At 45.1% G+C, this 19,679-nt stretch overlaps 1 protein-coding gene across 3 annotated transcripts in view; it reads right to left on the bottom strand.

Moving 5' to 3' along the window:
- The window catches only part of SSH2 (slingshot protein phosphatase 2), a 102,187-nt gene that overhangs the window by 52,387 nt on the left and 30,121 nt on the right, over positions 1–19,679 (bottom strand). For 2 of the 3 annotated variants that reach the window (XM_067309782.1, XM_067309780.1), the window contains exon 2: positions 14,754–14,797. In XM_067309782.1, the coding sequence (XP_067165883.1) occupies positions 14,754–14,797 (44 nt within the window). Of the gene's footprint in view, positions 1–3,086; positions 3,206–14,753; positions 14,798–19,679 lie in introns of those variants that run through there. The other variant, XM_067309781.1, reaches the window with a different exon arrangement.

Below are 19,679 nucleotides of genomic sequence, written 5' to 3' on the forward strand. Positions count from 1 at the left end.
AAAGTAGTGAAAAATACTGGAGTGTCTTAACGTGCGCTCAACATGAGCCGAGGGAGTGCTCTCATCACTGCTTTGCAGAACGGAAGCTGAGGCGGAGGCAAAAATATTTTAGACACCAAATGATGCAGAAGAATGCCAGGGTAATGTAGACACCAAAGTTAAGTGACTAATTCCTAGTTTTGATAGAAGAGTTAGGTATCCATCTGCATCTCCAGGCAGCACTCCCCAGCTGAGCGCTGGCCTGGCGAGACTTGGCCGGGACGGCACAGGAAGGATGTGCTGCAGCAGGGAGTGAGAGCTGGGTCTTCCCAAATCCCAAGCGAGCGCCCTGACCACGGGATCATCCTTCTTTGCTACCAAGATAAAGAGGAAGCTGAGCGACAGGGGAATCTGGCAGTGAAGAACAGCATTATGTCAGGGACACGGAAAAAACACTTCAGGGGCACCGACAATGAATTAGATACCTCAAACTTGGCCAAAGAAAGAGGAAGCGAGTGCAGGCAGGAAGCGAGGAATTGATCCATGGCAATTCCTACAGGTTTCTTCTGTTAAAAATTCTTTGGTATTATCCAGACTGCCTTAAGTTTTGCATTTTTCTTATCTGCCCATCAGCTGCTATGGAGTTTATTAGACTAAAGTGAACTTTGACTCCTACACAAAAATAAAGCTAGCAAATCAGCACAAGTCCTATTAGGTTCAGTGGAAATAGCAGGACTCCTTCAAACAAGGTACAACTATCAATTTTAAGCACTTTGATAGACAGAAGTCTCTCAGACATTGATTTGAATCCTTGTGAACCTGAAATGAATTAGACCCAGACCAGCTGACTAAGTTACTGACTAAAAGCGTCAACACAAGAGCAATTTCTGCTGATGTCTGAGAGCCAGAGCTGATTAGCCAAATACATCTACTAAAGAATACACTGAAACAGAAGTTACTGATAACATTTGGGTCACCAGTGCCCCTTCCATTCCACAGAGAACAATTTTTTAGAGCACCAAAATGACAAAATCTGGATTTTTGGGTCTTGTCCAAAATGAAATAAGGACATCCAACATTCATCAGCCTTTGTGAACTTGTAACTGGGAGTATAAATTTAAAAACAGCTCCTTATTATGCCAGCATGAAAGCCACAACACTGTTCTGATTAAGAACGCTATCAAAATATTAATCCGGCGCTGAGCCTTGTGCGAACACTTACGCCTGGGCCAAAAGCTCTGTCATTCTCATGCTTATTAATCTTTCCTTCCAGGAGGCAAAGGACAGCGTAAGCTCCTCTGATAACTCAGTTATCTCTCCCTCCAGAAAAGGAAAGGGTGGTTCTTCCAACCAAGTGGCAATTTAAGCTACTGCTAGATACAACACTGCAGGGCTAGAAGGGATCTGAGGCAGCGAGACCAGCGACACTCTCCTCTTCCCTTTGATCCCTCTCTGTACAGTCTGAACCGCGGGTTGTTTGAGCAGTGTACTTAAAACAAACACCTATAAAGCATTGAAATTGCTACCTAGCTACCTCATACAGATTAAAAAAGTCATCCCGGTCTATAAGGAAACATTTCAACCTACAGTAGGTTAGTTTTTTTCCCCCAATTCCAGAATTATTGCTATTTCACAAACCCCAAGGCATACCCAGATTGCATCCCTGCTTACCCAGAACACCTCAGCTACATCACTGTTAAACCTTCACTATCAGCAGCCACAGGGAAAACTGTAATGTTTACAGGCAACACTGAGCAGAAAAGAAGTGACTAATTACAAACAATTTGGGTTGAGCATGAAAGGCTCAGAGAGACTTAACTAAACAGATTAACAAATACAGCAGTGATTGCTTATGCTCAAAAAAGAGGCCACAGAGTCCTGGGACTTATTTTCATCTACTAAAAACCTCATAAATGCAAGGCAGCTCAGTCCCTAGCAGGAGCTTCTTGGGACAAGAATGAAATTTCAGGTGGGACCAGCATTTTATCCTACTATCTTTAAGCCTTTCATGATGCTTCCAAGAGATAAAACAGCAGTTGGCTGCTTTAAAGAAATATCAAGCATGTCTAGACCGCAGCGACTATCTCCCCAGAAGCTTTATCTACCACCCCATAGCAGCCATTTCCCTCCTTAATCCTTCCCCCCAAACCCCACAACAACTCGGTTAGTCGCTGTTAATTGTCTACAAATTAAATGATTATTTGTATCTGCATTTCAAAGGGTTCCGTGCAGCTGGAGAGGCTGATTTTCCAAGCGGCTTAGCAAGGCACACAGAGACACTCAATCTGCACTTTAAAGCTGTCCAAGACTGACAGTAACTAAAAATTGGCACCAGCTGATGTCTCTCATAACCCGTGGGTCCTCCTGAGTTTAAGGTCTCAGTCCTGCTCCCATTGCACCAGTCTGCATGACAAAACAAAAAAGCCCAGTCCCCATCGGGCACCTTGCGATAACCTAAAACAAGAGATGAAATAGAGGGACTAAGCTGCTCTCCAAGCCCAGGAGAAGCCGAGGTACACAGAAAGCCTGCGGCCAGGCTGGGCTTCGCGGGGCAGCGAGGCGGCCGGAGCTGCTCTCGCCGCTCAGCGTCCCCGCACGCTGCGCGCCCGGAGAGGGGAAACCGGGGGGTGCGATGAGAGGACGCGCAAACCTGAGCGACCCCCGGACGGTTATTGCATAGCGCTTACCAAAATGCACGGCTGCGACCCCGTCCTTTTTTTTTTTTTTTGGGGGGGGGGGGAGAAAGAAAGAAAAAAGAAATCAGTCAGCGGTGTCTTATCTCGAAGGGAAAGGGCGATCGTAGGTACAAGGAAGCACGGGCTCGGCGCAGAAGCGAGAAGGGGAAAGGTGAAAGAGCCGGCAGAAGCCCCGACCCGGCGGCGTCTCCCCCAGCTTTGCCCCGGCAGCCTGCGCGCACGCGGGCGGCGGGAGCACAAAGTTTGCGCGCAGCTCAGCCCGCGGCGGCGGCGGCGGCGAGCCGAGCGCAGGCCGGGCGCTGCCGGCAGCGTGCGCGGCGCCGGGGCGGCGGCGGCGGCGGCAGGGCGGGCAGGGGGCGGCGGCAGGGCGGGCAGGGGGGCGCCGCCGCGCGGGGGTCGCTCGGTACTCACAGCTGGGCGATGGCGCCCTGCGAGATGACGGCGTTGTCGGAGAAGTAGGGGATCATCGCGGCGCCCCGCCGAGGCGGCCGCCGAGGGGCAGGGGCAGCGCAGCGGAGCCGCACCGCACCGCCGCTCTGCCCCGCCGCCGCCGCCGCCGCCGCCGCCCGGCCCGGCCCGGCCCGGCCCGGCCGCCCCCCGGCGCTGCCGCCGGCGCAGTGCGCAGGAGCGGGGCGGGCCCGGCCCGGCCCCGGCGCCGCCCCCCCCGGCCCCGCGCACGTGGCGGCGCGGCGCAGAAAACAGGTTTTTCCTCCAACTCCCCCCCCCCCCCCCAAAAACTCCTCGAAGCGGCGGCTGGGGGAGCGCAGCAAAGCGCGGGGCACAAGGCCGGCGGCGACAGCGCCGGTGCTTAGCGAACGACCGTCTCTCCTGAAGACGCAGCGGGGAAGTATCTCTTGGCAGTAACTTCCATCGGCAGAGATTTGATAACTCAGCTGCTGCCGGAGGAGAAGAGAAGCAGCTGCCTTTCAGAGCTATTTAAGCTTCAGCTCCATCGTCCCTCAGGAGCAAAGGGAGAAAGGAAGTTCTTTAAAACACACGAAAAAAATCCCGGCCCCTGGCTGCTGGGAATTCACATGCTATTTTGCGCTGGATGAGGAGCGCAAGGCAAGCTTGATAGAGCTTTTGCTGGGGAGAGAGGCGGAGGGGCAGCTTGCTTAATCCAGTTCTGCGGACAGGACAGCAGGAAAGCAGGAGTTGTCTATTCCAGATCTGCATTCTCGAACCATTACAGTGAGCGAGTTTAACGAGGAGTGTGGGAAAACAACCGAGAAACACTGGAACTAGCTCAGCTTTCCATTTCCCATAGGAATGTGGGAAGGCCCAGCACAGAAAGGACACACAAATAAGATGCAATTCTGAATTGTGCTGCAGGCACGGCCCATGCTCAGACTCAGTAACACGTGCAAGTGAGTTGTCATTAGAGAGGATTTTGGTTTAAACTCAGCTGCAGATTGAAGAAGGCTTGAATTGGAGTGGAGCACCATCATTAATGACACCTACCCGCTACCAAAAAAATCCTGCCATGGGCAGTTCTGCTGTGATGCCACTATGATCAGGCAGTTGAACCAGAAGCCAAAAGGAAGCTTATTATTTGAGTGCCCAGCTTCATCTAGAGTTTATTTCTAACTATTACGTATAACTTGCAAAGAAGCAGAGAGGTTAAAAACAAACAAACAACCCCCTAAACCCTAAAAAAACACCCACATTGTGATAGCAAGTGCTTCAGTTCTGAGACTTCAGTATACAGAAGCATGCTTGTCTGAAAGGTCTCAACCAAGTTCACTTCAAGGTTTCATAAGGAAAAGGACAAAAAGTAGAAATTGTGATTCTGCAAGTTTTGCTAGAATATGGTTAGGTTGCATTAATTTAAGCAATGTCATCTTATACAGCCAAGAGCACATCTCTGGTAATAGCTCTTCACAGCTGTAAAAAAAAATGCAGTGCCAGCTTGCTGCAGTGCCAAAAAAAAAATCATTTTGTTAAACAGAAATGAAGTCGGTTGCAAGAAGTAATGGAAAAATTAGGACATTAGAGAAACACTGGGTAACGCAATGCTTCCAGAGGTCGAGAGACTGGCAAGAACCTCCTATTTGGTAGTAACACATACCACACGTTCATAGACAGAAAAACAAACCCAGAACTTCTGTTCCATTCTAATTAATAACTTGCACGATACTTGAATAAAGCCCTTAAGACTAAATGCATTTAAGATATTGTCCAGACAGATGTCAGGTTTCTTACATGCAACTAACGTTACAAAAGCAAGCCCTTACAAACTGCGAAAAAGTGTGGTGATTAACTATAAGCAGTACCCCTAAAGCAGCTACCCCTAACATACGGATAATAGATTTGTAAATGAATTAGCCCTGGATTAATACAATCTGGCACTCCACTTCCATATGCCGAGAGACCAAACAAGGACAGAAATATTCCAGCTTTTTTCTTTTTCAGACTTTAGAAAAGCAGAAGTAGGAAATCTCAAGTAAGTTCATATATTGAGCTTTGCACTAATAAAAGGTATTTGAATTCCTTTATGTTGCCATAAAGATTGAAATACTGGGCCTGACATTGCCTTCAGGCAACATGTTAGTCAGATTAGCATTTCAGTTCCCACTGCTCATTTGTATAGCGTGCACTATTTTCACATCCCACTTTTACTAGATTTAAGGAACAAGCCTATTTCTTTGTGCAAGCCACCCCCTACATTTAGCCATGGGCAGAACTATCAAACAAATAACTCGATCCATCGGCATGCAGGAGGAATAAGCAAGGAGCAGGCATGGATGAAGGGGCTTTGGGGCTGGACAAGAAGATGGAGTCGAAGGCAGCAGGACACAAGACAGTCAACAAGCTACTGCTCTTCCCCGTAAGCAGGTGCACTCGGCTGGGACAAACATGCGAAGAGCTTAAAGTGCCTGACTTTGAAGTGATGACAGGTAACAGTCTAAATCACTACCAAGCTGCAATAGAGCATGTGAGCACAGGCATTAATCACTGTATGACCACGACGTAAATAAGTGTCTGGGGCCTGAACTGCTTCCCAACGCAGGGCAAAGTTATTTTGCAGCAAGGGAAAAAAAGGACACAGGGCACATCCGAGTTTTGGGTCTGCGTCTGGCCCTCCCCAGGAGGTCGCAGGATTAGCAGCACGGCGCTGCCTGCTGCAGAGGCCAGCAGTAAACAACGCAGCATCCGCACTTTCAGTACAGCGCTGCACTGGCTGGGCAGCAGGATTTCATTTAACCTTTGAACACTGAATAGTCTAATAAACCACAGTTACATACACCATGCAAGACAAACACACACACAACCAAACACACACACCCCCAAACCCTTGTAAAGCTAACCAAACCAGCTGCTCTAGCAGCTTGAACCAGTTACAGAAGTATCAGGAGAAAAACCCGAGGTGGAGAATGCTATGGACATCTGGCCAGGGGCTGCCCCTCGGCTGCCTCTCAAGAGACGTTTTAGGGGTAAGGGGAGAACATGTATGTGCAAGTCTCTTGTACTGACTTTTATTGTGCTTTCTGGCAGGCGTAGCAAGGCTGAAAAGTTATGGTTTATTCATACAACCATCCTCTTCCCCCCCCATATCTGTATCTTAAAGCTGAACAGTCATGGCAGATTACACCATGACTTCGGCTTCTTTCCTTTCCTTGTGCCTTTTAACTTGTTTGGATCCTGCAATGATCTAAGAGTAATTCTATGTCCTGCAAAGGGCTAGTAGCTTGCAGATGTGATGCTCCTTGTACAGTAGAGTCTCAGTACATAAGCAATCAGTAAAAATGCATGAGCCACTGTAGTCAGGTTTTGCATCAACATACACAGATTTGATGCATGCAGAAAGCAAGCTTCCGGCAGGACATGGAGCCTTGTCTGCACACATAGCTCACATGCAAAGAGGGCATTAATCAAGCTAACGTTTCCATCCAAGATCAACAGCTTAAGGCTGAACGGCTGCTTCTTGTCAGGGCACACGGAAGTGTCAGTGTCACCATATTCCCCCCACCCCTATCCCACGGGGGTTTGCTGGGTGTCTGCTCACATGCTAAGATGATTAACGCTGGAGCACGGCTTCTCCTATTCAGGATGTTCCACTAGTGTAACACAATCCCAGCCCCACATCAGGGTTCAGGGACCTCTTTTTGTTTCTCAAAAATTTCAACTTATGTCTGCCAGCAGACTTTCTCTGCTCCTCTCCCATCTCCTTTTGAAGAGCCCTAAGGAATGTGATATATTACCATAGTTTCTCTAGAAGCTGACTCCAGGGGATATAAAAGGTTGGATATTATTTTAAGTTTGTTTGGACTAAAGTCCAGGTACTCCCTATAAAAGCAAGGAATGCTTTTCTCTTCCTCCAGCACAGAAGGGCTGAACTTACTGAACGTCTACAGGTGTAAGGTTAGTCGTGTTCAAGGTAAGAGGAACAGAGGGATATTGTCATGTATAGGAAACTTGGGCTAAAACTATTACCACCAGTGTTAATAGATGGAAGCAATGCAGAACCTAGACCCACATCCCTCTCAACTTTTTAGGAGATTATGAAAAAATCCTGAAGCTGTTGCATTAGGTAAACAGAAACCCACCATCACATCCTCTCTTCACAGCCAAATGAGTTACTGCACTGCCTGTTCAGCCACCTTTACTATGCACATGGGAAGTTTGTTCTTTACTGTTGAGCAGCTGTTTCCGGTGTCATTTATGAAAAGTTACAGAATTTTGAAAACAAAGCATCATTGCTCACAGCGGTTTCAGAGACTAGCAAGCACTAGAGTCTCATGCAGGCACAGCCAAAGAGATCAGAGGCAAGTTCATTTCCGTGTGCGTAGGTGGGGCAAAGTGCTTTGTTTTTCTCCGTGGCAGCTATATTCAGTCGTTCCCCACACAGACAGCTGTCTAGGCATCAGACCTGATGGGGAAAAAAGGGTCTCAAGAGGTAGCATTTAAGAATATGGTGTCACACTCCAGCTGTTCTTGAGGGTCAAAGGATCTCATGTCCCTTCTGGTCTGGCAAGAGGTCAGTTAACTCATCCCATTGCTCTGAGGACATACCACTTTCAGTGATGAACAGAGTCTGCAGATGAGTCTGAGTGGATTAAGAGTACAAACAGATGACTTATCTAGGGAGACCCTTAAATCACAGCAGCAAACCTGTCAACAGGTAGAGACCAAACTGCTGGGTGTCAGCCAGCACCTTCTGCACTTGTGTCCTACCACTGCCCCCTGCAGAGCTGCACTTAGAGGGAGAACTTGGTCTAGTAAAAGTCTTCTGGCCATTTTTAGCATGGCCAGACTAAGACAACTGCATTTACCTTGTCCATTTTATCGGAAAAACAAAGCCATTTCAGCAGTAGTGGTCATAACAAGCCAATACACGTAGGGCAGGATGAGATACTGAGTATAGTAAAGAAACAAGTGATAAAGAGGCATACCACCCACCAAGGCAGCACCTACGTACACCAGCTTTATTACACACAGTAAGGGAAATTTAACAAAGTAATTAGAAAGGAGCCCATATCTAGTTAAAAAAAAAAGGGGGGGGGAGGGGGGAGGCAAGAACAGAGGAGGCATGCAAAACTATACTCGAATCCTGAAGAACCAGTCAGCACAGGAAGCCACATTCTAAATTTGGTTATTTAAGCTGTCAAAGAGCATTTCTGTTTTCAGTCCTTGTGCAAAGAATCAGGCAGGCACAGGGGTAGGCCGATAAGCATCGCAGAAAGAACAAGCCTGTGCTTTTAAAGCCCCTTTGGTCAGCTGCCCATCCTGAACAATGATTAGGCTTCTCAGTTGAGAATCCAACACCTATTTTGCAATATTAGCACTTCATTAAACCCTTCCCTCACAAAAACACACACCCAATTGTTGTATTTTACTTATCATTAGATCTTAGAGGGCTTTGAACAGAGAGGTCAGTGCTCAGCTACGCCCGTTTTACAGGTGCAGAAGCAAAGAACACAGAAGGGACCCGAGCAGTGTAGAAGAGGGACACAAGCTGTAATTATTGCTCTGGTCTTTTAACGAGCAACACTAGTGTTGGCCAGGGGCAGCGTGCTGAGAAACAACCTTTGCTGAAACATCCTCCTGCACAGCTGCCTTCTCCTCCTGCTTCCACTTTCTATGATATTTAATACAACAGGTTTCCTGGAGAGCTGTTTTCCACACATAATTTAAGGTATTCAAGAGGAGCTTTGAAGAAGCTAGTTCTTCGAATACATGTTTTTGTTGCCATTCAGCTCTTTGGTATCTTTGTATCAGGTCCAGAAACTCTGGCCCAGTTCCTCAAAACGTGCCTGAAATCCATGCAGATTGTAAACCCTGAGAATCGATCCATGTTTAACTTTCAAATTTTGCAAACGGGCTCTAACAGGAGAGTGACCAGAACTGCTATTTTGGATCTTCCTTTTTCATTTACAATAGGAATCTTTCTTCCACTTAGGTTCCTCTAGCCTAAAGCACCCGGTTTGTGCTCAGTAGGAGACACAAACTCGTATGGCATCCTTACAGGCGCCTCCTGCTTAGCCACTCCTTCACTAACCCCTGGAGAAGGAGCACAAATACACAGCAGCAGCTGTTTGGGGCTTGTTCACTTCCGAGTAGACCCTTTCAGTAGTGGAAGGATATGATCCAACTTCATTCCTTTTACTTCCAAGTTTGTCTTTGCTTTGCTCCTCATTCTCCTCTGCTCACACACTTAGAATGAGAAGCTAACAGGCTTTTCATAAGCTTTCATGTTTTGAGCAAGCTCCCTGCTATAGCATATGTTTACCTTGTAATTTAGTAATGCAACAGCCTATATTAATCTGTTTGATCCTTCAGCAATGAGGATCAAGTCTCACTGTATAAATCATCTATGCCTTATTGTGACCCACAGGTAAGTAATCAGCAGACTGGACTGAACGTGTTGCAACCACAGACAGAACTTGAACTGAATTAGCCCTGCAGATATCTATAATCTAATAAACGCAGATTTTTCTATAAGTGCTATACATTATGCCTTTGCTCACAGTTTGGTGAGAAGACAACTGGCATTCAAAAGGAAGACCACAGATCTGCTTTCATGAATCGTGATGTGTGGTCCACAGAACTTTTCCTGATGGTTAGCAGAGCTGGCAGATTAACAGAACTGCTCTTTATCTCATTATTATATTCTCTACAGGCATTTGTAGTAAATGCCACAGGGATGCTAAGTTGCCACTAAAAGGAAAGATAAAGATGAGTTCAGGAAGCTGGTTCTAAAGATAAGGTTCATACTCTGGCAGCTTAGTAATCTCTGGCATGGATAAACTCAAGCTCTTCTGCACAGCACTCACAGTTCTCTCTTATTCAGGATCTGAATTAAACTGTCTTGCGCAGCCCTTGGAAGATCCAACTATGGCTCAAGTACCAACAAAATAAGAGTTTGGCAGCTGCTGCAGCAAGCAGAGGAAGCACAAGGGAGGTTTCATTGTTAGAACCCACAGCACATGTTTTTTGGAAGTCTCTCTTATAACACAAGATATGCACTAAGGATAACTAGAAGTGTCAGGAGCCAACCACAGGGAGCATCAAATGGCAATGATACATATCTCCAAAGGTCTCCATAGACACAGGATGCTGAAGAATCACACATCTCAATGCAGGCTGTAAGTGAGGCTTTTGAAGTACCATCAATTCCAGATTGTAGAATCCCTCTTCTCTCTCCAGTAGCTAGCACACATCTGCCATAACCCAAAACTCATAGTAAGAAGTCTACAATGAGTTTCAGTTTAAGATCCAAAAAGTAAGATTACAAGTTACTGAGCTGTTGCCCTATACAAAGAAACACACGCGCAAATTACGCTTACTATCAAGATACTTAAAAACAACTTTTATACTGTTATTAACCATAAGCTTCTGCATTAAACTGTGGTCTTCCACTCCTAAAACAAAGGTATTTACTCACAGCTTGAAACCTTGAGGCGTCTTGGCACATCAACTGTTATCATAGCAATAATCTGATTTGCTTTCCTTCCCAATTCACTCCTGGAAGGAACTATTTTAACTAAAGAAAACAAACTAGAAAGTAAGCGTACTTAAGACTGCAATAGGCTTAAAACCAAAACACCTTTTCCCCCTGCCCCCACATCTGAAAAGGGGAGGACAAGCACTTTTTGAAAACATTTCCAGGTAACAGAACACCCAAATTTAAAGCACGCTTTCTATGACACTTCAAGGCAATGACAGGCTCCTCAGGGACTGAGCTTTAGCTATGCAAACGGACTTTAGTCTGACCAAGTGGCAGACCATAAAAGTTCAAAGAATTCCTCTGAAGTACTAAGGCAGCCTTGCTAGGCCATACAGCTTATTCAGCTCTGCATGCAGCAGTTCCCGTGCAGCTGCAAATGCTGCATTTCAGCAGCTAGTGCTGTTTCAAGGCACACAAGTGACAACTTCACAGACAGTATGGAAATGGAGGCACCATTTTAAACCTAAACCCTAAAAGCAACTAACAGATTCTGACAGCAAATCCAGTGCAGACTGCAGCAACACTACTGCCCCAGGGCCCTGGAGATGTCCTCTGTCAGCAAAACAAAGATGCTGAATCCTTGCAACCTTGGGTACAAAGAGCACACAAAAATTGAAACGTTAATATATCAATTGGTGTAAACACAACTTAGAAAGTTTAATAAACATGCATTTTTGGTAAGTTTTAACAAAATCATGATGTAGAGAGATTGTAAAAACAGATACTCCATTAAAAGTCTATTTGGAGCAGCAGCAAGTCTGGAGACGCAGGGAGAAACAAGTAGGCCAGCTAGCTGTAACAGCCTCCAAAACCCTAATAAAAGCGGCTAGATCACCATGAAGGTAACAAAAACAGATGGTTCAGCACACCTGCTCATCTGGTAGCTCTATACGAGTCCTACTAGCCAAGAGTTAGACAGAGAGGACATGGGCTGGCTTGATGGGAAACTCCAGAGTAAGATATTGGAACCCACATTAGGGGTTCTGAGACCTCACCATGGACAAGCCTGGTCACAGCTACTGCAGAGAACAGACTTTCCTGTGCTTCCTTTGGAGTGGGGCTAGGGTATCTGAGGAAAAATCCTGAATAGCTTAGAGTGGGGAAGCCAAGCTTGTTTTTACTTATTTGCTCAGCTTCAGGTATTTGGAGTATCAATCTGCTGAGGTTTTCAGTAGCACATAGAGGTGTCCATAGAAGTTAGGGGTGCGTTGACTATACCCAACTATTTCCCTCACATAGAAAAACAAAACATTCCTCTTTGTACTGGTACAAAGAACTTTTCCAGGAAATACTGTTTCAAGTATCTTCCATGGATAAATGCAGAGCACACACAAACTTTTTCTGCACACCAAATAGTTCTTTCCATCTTTGGGGGAAGAGCTTTAAGTGGATTCTGCTAATTCACAGAGCAGAAAACTCCTCATCCGCTGTAGGATAATGATAGTGGAAGCAATTTTAACAGCATCTAAAGAAGGAGCAGACATTCTGGGAGAGAACTTGAGGGGCAGACAATGCTGGGGGAGTGGATTGACTGAACTGTGTGTTTTTCATGCAGGCAAACTCCAAAGAGGCAAGCACAGACTTGTCATGTCATTTGACTGCTCTGCAGAGCAGTTTAACAGCATTTTCGTGCGGTCTGTGAACCTCCATGAGACTTGAGATAGTCCATGCAATTACAGTGCCCTGTGGTGCTACATCTTAAAGAGCATGAACAGGTCAGGGCCCAGATAAATTACTGTAGGTATGATCTTCTTGAGGTACCTACCTACAGGTTTAAGCTCATATCTGAAATTCCTCTCTCTGCCTCTTTGGAGGACGTGTTGGATTGGTTGCTCTTCATAGTGTCTGCTCAACAAGCACTAGTAATGCATGCTGACATACTGCTGTCCTTTCCATGTTTTCTCCTTCACCTTGATATATCCCATATCTCAGAGAGAAAAAGATAATAGCGGAAACCTAAGAGAAGTTAGTCAAAAATTGCTAGCCATTTGCTAGCCAAATGTGGAACATTTGTCTCATTTGGAACAGCAATCTTCTGATTGTGCAGAAAGGCACAGGGAGGAAGAGGATGGAAATACATGCTGTACTTGATGATCTTCAAGACTGATCACTGCAAAAATCTTTTGGCATCAAACACATCTTTGTGCTTATGCCTACAGCTTAAGCCAAACCCTTTGCAACCAAGACTTCAGCATTAATATCGCTATGCGTTAACATCCTATTTAGTAAATATTAAAATGTTATGTTATTACCCTACTAGGCTTTAAGCCACAGTGCAACTCTCATGTTCAATGCCCAGTTAACAGGCCGAGTTTGAGCACACTTGGTGAAAGTAGTGCCACCCGGAGGTAGGGTTTAAACACATTTTACTTGAGTTCAGGAGACGAATGGACTCCTCTTCAGAAGATTTTTAAAAATAGCAAAACCCCCCACCCCCAAGACTGACTGCAGCCACAGCCAGGTCACCTGAATTATGCCTCAGGAGAACATCGCCGGCTGGGCCTTGCCCAGACAGGCAGCTAGGAACAGACTGCTGCAAACAGCAACTTCAATTATATTGCAGCTGATACTGTACTTTTTCTTTTAAAGCCAAACTCAGTTCCCTGCCTTTCTACTGTCTGGACTGTTAATAGTCACTACTTGCTATCCAATTGGGGACTGCATAGATGTACTCAAAAGTTGTTTATAGACATCTGCTGTTCCTTCACAGCAGGATTTCAGGTTGGTGACTTACCATATTTCACTACTATTAATATTTATGGTACTCTAATCAAATACATTTAACACCCACCCCCTTGTTTTTCCTTGTTTAGGCTGCTGACCCCAGCAATGGGAGTCACACAGCTACGATCACCACATCAACAGCAGGTTGCTATTTCCTATCCCAGGAACTATCCCTTTACTCCCTCTGGAAGGAATCTTATTCCCTTCATAAAATTTGACAGCAACATTTTAAGCCAAGAAAGTGCTCCTGCTGCACGAAAAGTTACCTAGTTATACACACAGGTTTTGTTTATAGTACGGTTAGATGAAATAATTCTTTTGATGGCTTAATGGATAGGAAACAAAGTTTTCAAGACTTCAAGAAACCTACCCTTAGGACTATGAATACACTATAAAAATGCCATCAGTACCTGTTACCATTTAAGCAGCTGAGTTTTGATGCTTTTTATTTTTATTTATTTATTTATATGGATAAGCATTTGCCAGAAAAAAGTTCTTCCTGAAGTAATTGAAACTTTACAAGAATGAACAACTCCATCCAAAACAATCCCAATGAAAAAAAAATTCCTGTGGGTTCTCAGTGTTCTCCTATCCTCAGAGTAGACATTCTACTAGACAACAGTGTTCAGCAATGAATATCTGCATACCCACTGAATGCGCTATTTTAAGCAGCGGGTGCCCTCATGGCTTACCGTCACCCTGTACTTCAGGTTCTAGAAATACAGCTTTTCACAAATGCCAAAGATGATACACACAAGGACATAACCAGCAGATGAAGAAACACAGCTAGAGGATGACCAGCGTTGCTAAAGTCTCTCCTGTGCTACTCCTGCTAGCTAAGATAATCCAAATCAGATCTTGATGGCAAAAGGGAGACCTTTTCACCAGAGAACAAGAGTTTACTAACACAGCTATTCCACTCAGAGCCGTTCTGATGATGGACCAAGTCCTAAGAAGTGACACACATGTCATGAGTGGAAGCTGAGGAACAAAACAACCAGGATTTGTTGCTGAGACATAAGCAAAGTCTCTACACACAGAAGTGGAGTATCGCCATCTTATTCAGAACATGGCCACAGGTGAGAGACTATGTCTTGGATGCAAGTAACAATTTGGAGAAGACATTGTGTGACATCTTTGTGAATTGTTCCCCATATATTTTTTGTGCGTATAACTAGACTTTTTACCCTGTTGCCTTTTGCCTGCTGCAGCAACCCCTTTAATGAGGCATCATCTATGTCATGGTTATACACGTTAGTTTTTCAGTAAGGTCAAGATAAGAAAATTCTGTAAGATTAGACATAGGTAGAAATGGTGCATGTTTGGGTGGGTTAAAACAAAAGCAACACAACTGTGGGACATTTCACCAAGAAAAACATCCCACAAGCCTCAAGTCATATTCTTACCTTCTGGGCTGGGACCGGCATTCTTCTTCCCCACTGTCTGCCTCCTGTGTACATAGAGGAGAAAAAAGTTAATATGCTTTAAAATATGCAGAATCCAAAGACTTTTGCATTTCACTGGTTTGATTGTAGAAGGCAAAGGGAAACTGTCACTGCTTCTGCATGTAGCTGTCATTGCACAGGAACTCACCTTCCGCTTCACTGCCATTTCATGTTCTCTCAAAACCCTTTTAAGAATTTTTGCCACTGCAGGATTTAGCATGCTTTTGCATGGCCTTCCAATGACCCCTGCCAAACAAGGGAGGCCAGGAGCCAAACACTTAGTTTACTTCTTGGGGAAAAAAAAAAAAAATTATATTCATTCATATTCCAGTGTCAGCAATCAAACTGAAGAATCCACAAAAATAGCAAGTAATAAACCTGCCAAATGGGCTTGGGTGAATGCAGATAGACTAGGAAGTCGAAATTTGACATACTACACTGCTTTTGATGCAAAATGAATAGGCACAATCTCTAATGTGCTGTGGAATTTTACTAGGCTTACCTATTAAAGCCCAAAGCGATAACTCAGCAGAGAGATCTTGAGCAATTAATTCCACTTTGCAGTACATTTACATATGTTTTACCAAGCAAAGGCTAGAAATGGGGTGTAGGATCCGTGTTATCAGTGAAAGTGTAATAACACATTTATGTAGGTCTGTAGGAACGAACACCTTCTAAAACCTACCGAGTGTTCAGTCAGTGTGGGGGCATCCCAGGAAGGCCAGAGTTCAGCACATGGAGACAGGGGAAGCAAATGGACAATTTTGTGTCTAGATTGCTTTGGGTGTCCCTTCTGCAGAGGGGCACACCTCCAGGGAGAGCATTTGCCAGCAAAGTACAATCCAGCAGGAGTTGCGCAGAGCTGACCCAAAGGAAAAAGCAAGGCACAGCATGGTGCCGTGCTATGTTTTGGTCATTTTTCAAGTCACAGGTAAACCAGCAAGAATGTGGTTGCAAGAGACCTCAGCCACTATGACAACAGGGGTGCTAACAGTTTACTAATGAAGTCACGTGGTGGGCACTTAATTCACCGAAGTGAATATTTTTTAACTGGTTACAGAATTCTTCTTTGCTACCCAGTTTTTATAGAGCCCCAGTACAAGAACAGTTACTCTATTTCTCTCTCTCTTCCCCCCCCCCTTCAAAATCACCCCTTCCATCATCCTTTAAAGATGAACACAGACCTTTCATGAGTGAAGACCTAGGCAAACTTTGTATCATGGCAATCTTACGGTGAACTACTATATTCTGCGGCTGTGCACTACTCCTGAACTTGAGGATCAGTTTATAACAGTCCTAAGGGCAAACGCAAGATGATGTGCTTCCACTGTGCTTCTGAAACAGGAAAGCAAGGGAAAAAGAGTCTCCAGTTGCTTTTCTGCAAACGTCTAAAGGATAGCTTGAATTCCGAGGACAAAATGTCAGCAGAGAGCGACCATGTTTCACACAATGATGAAGTTAAACAGGCCATTTACAATAGCAGCCTGTCATCGCACTTTGCCCAACTACCTTTGCAATAGATTCTAATAAAGTTCTTCCATGAATGCCTCCGGGGAGGCTGCACAGTTCTGGTCAGAACCTTCTTCCTCTTCAGCTTTCCTCAACCAAGCAATTTGGAAGCTACTGTCACGCATATGCTGCTTTCTGTGATTACATACCATGACGCACAGATGGAAACAAGAAAAGGTGGGTGAGAGATTTCATGGACTAGGGGAAGGATGGGAAACAAGATAAATGTCAATTCTAAATAGAGTTGGTGGAAAAAAGGAAGAGAGGGACTACGCATCCCTATACCTCTTGCTCAGCCCCACCAAAGAGGGCACGTACACACCTGCCACCCAGGGGCAGGAGAGGAAGTGAAGCAACAGGAGAGGGAGAAATTCTGGAATAGACACATTTACAAAATATACAGAGCCTAACAAGTTTAAGCGTCAAGCTCAGAAAAGGGGAGGAGTGGAAAAATTAAGTTTCCACAAGATAACTGTATAAACAGATGCTGCTTCCTGAAAATCTTTTGAACTATGCTATTTGTGCTTACTGCATGCAAAGCTCATATTCAGTTCACTTTTCAACATACAGAGTGACATGCAGATGCTCCTGCTGGGTAGTCTACGTCAGTATCTCATATTTAAAGGATCTGAATCTACAAGATATGAGGATATCAAGAAAAATGTATGCTTACTACTGGTGTTCTGTTTCTAAGAACACAACTAGAACAAGACCATGAAGTAGTTCAGTGGAGCCACCTGCAACCACAAATTCAAGCTAAAACCTGCAGACCATCCACAACAAGCAAGAGCTGGCAGGAATACCTTCCACTCATCATACCTTAGAATTAGCTCAGCATTTCAGCAACTTGATAAGGAAGCAGGCAGTCCTGTCTCCTTCAAACTGAAAGCCCCAGTGAATTCCACAGTTAAAAGAAAACAAGTCGTGGAGTCATTCAGAAGGGATGAAATGCACAGATGAAGAGCAGCCATCTGAGGAGCAGCAGCAGAGCTCTCTCACTCCAGGGAGCCAAGCCTTTGTTTCTGGGAAGTGTCAGCATTCAGCCAGCTGTGTACACTGGCTGGCAGGACACTCCTGGATGCTCTGGGCTACAGACCCAAGATTGGCCCTGCTAAAGAAGAAATCCAATGGAGTAGAGTCACTTTCCATTATTCAAGCTTTTGCAATAACCGCGCTGGCTCAGGCTGCATCTGGACCAGGCTGTTGTCCACAGCTCCACACACTGGACAGCTGTCCTGGCAATCTGTGCTCCAAGGGCAGTCAAAGTCTCCCTGCATTTCAACTGTGTTGCTTAACACCTTAGAGGCAGTAGCTACTCAATAGGCCATACCACTCACTTTGCATTTGTCCTATTTTGGCTTGAGAGGTGGTAATAAGACCTTAACTATGCAGCATTTTAAGTTTGCTAAAGTAAGGCACTGAGCACTTCCAAACAGTTTGCTAGTGCTTAACTATCTTAACTGCATGAAAGTAGTAAGTACCAGCAATTCTAGAACAGGCAAAGAAAGCCCGATTCAGTCCAAAATGCTTCATACTTCCTTGCCTTGCTCCCCTTCTCCTAAATGCATTACTTGTGATCCTAGTCACCAGCACTTCCCCAAAGAGAGTGCATATTCAGTTTGCACCCCAGTACTGGAAAGTGCAGGTGCTTCCCAGTGGGTTGGAGTGGAAAACACCACGGTGAAGAGGATGGCGCTGAACCCTGAGACCTTGCTGTGTCCCTCTTGGCCAGGCAGCCAAGCGTCATCATTGTGTCATGCAGCACAGCCCAACCTGAGCTCAAGGACAGCTTACTAAGCAGAAATCACTTGGGCCACCTCCTTAGTGCCACACCAGTTATAGCAAAGAAGTATAACATGCACTTAAACACACCCCAGGGCTGTGCCAGAGTGGACAGTGTCCATCGCCCTTGCTTTTGAGAGCAAGCACCCCTCTGTTGCAGTTGGCAACAGAGCTCCATTAAACCAAGAAAGACACTAGTATTACAGTTACCATCATTAGCTTTGCCCAATCGCCAGTCCCATTCCATCGCTTTGGGTTGCCTGACCTAATGCAATGACTCCATAGCATTAGGATGGTGATGTTAGATGGGGATGACAAACACAAGCATAGGAAATACAGTACAACCACATGTCTTTCATCCAGAATGTTGCACCACCTTAAGGACTTGGTGTGCTAAATGTCCTAAACAAGATCAGCAAGACAAGAAACTGGAAGCCAGCATCAGTTATGCAGTTAGATAATAAAACTGCTCAAAGGAATCTAACTCAAGTCCTTCTGAAAACACTATTAGCTGTTGCAGACGTGTTTGCTACCACTGGAACTTCTTGGATCTCGCCAGAACATAAGCTCTAATGCGTTCCTTGTGGGTTGTCAAAAAGTTGTGTGTGAGTGTGAGTGTGAGCGTGTGTGTGTGAGTGTGTGCAGGGGCAGGGAATCAGAGGGGAGGAAGAGGTTTCATTACATATAAGATAGCTAAAGACATGATGCTTTTTTTGAATAAGCCAGAACAGTTCAAGAGCATATGTTTGGCTAGAGAACAAGCTCCTCAAACCCAAGATAAGGCAAAGCAACTGAAAGGAGCACTTGAAGTCTCTGCTGTACTGTTTAGTAACACAAGCTATGCAAACAACATTTTCAGTATTATAATGAATGGGTAGTTCCACATGCCAAAAAAATCCTGGTCACAGCAACTGGCAAGCCTGGTATCCTATAACCAAAAATCTTACTGATGAACAGGAGAAGACCCTGAAACATGCATATCGTTATCCTGGCTCCACTCAAAATTCAGCCCTCAAGAGCTCAGTGTGGAGGAGGCTAGATATGACCCAATCAATTACCATCTGTCTCTGCCGAAGCTCTGACAAGATCTCTAATATTAGACATAAATGTGGCAGATGTGTGTCAAAAGTGCAGCCATTCAGAATATAGCTGACTATGTCTACAAAAAAAGAACTAGAGTCAAGTGTGATTTGGGCTAGAGATCTATCACCGCTACCTAGGATGTCATCTGGAGAGAAGCTACCCTTCACCTTGAGGATCTCAAGTTTTACCCTCCTCTTCTCCCTCTTATCAACAACTGACCATCCCAGCCCACAAGCCAGTCCTTCCTTGCATCTCATGTTTTGCCCTGGTATTTAGAGTGCTTCCTCATCATCTCTATGCATGGGCATTTCACATGTTAGGAGTCTCCTAACCCTGCCCATCTTTCCCCATGGAGCTTTTCCAACCTCAGACTCAGGTATCTGAATGCTAATACATCCCTCTAATCATCTTCACCCCACCAACCATCCCCTCTGCAAATGCATCCATATCTTCTCATAGGCAGAAGGCTTTCAATATAAAAGAAGCTACTTCAAATGCTCCCCTGTTCCACAC

Source organism: Apteryx mantelli, chromosome 22, assembly GCF_036417845.1.
Source record: "Apteryx mantelli isolate bAptMan1 chromosome 22, bAptMan1.hap1, whole genome shotgun sequence".
NCBI lineage: Eukaryota > Metazoa > Chordata > Aves > Apterygiformes > Apterygidae > Apteryx > Apteryx mantelli.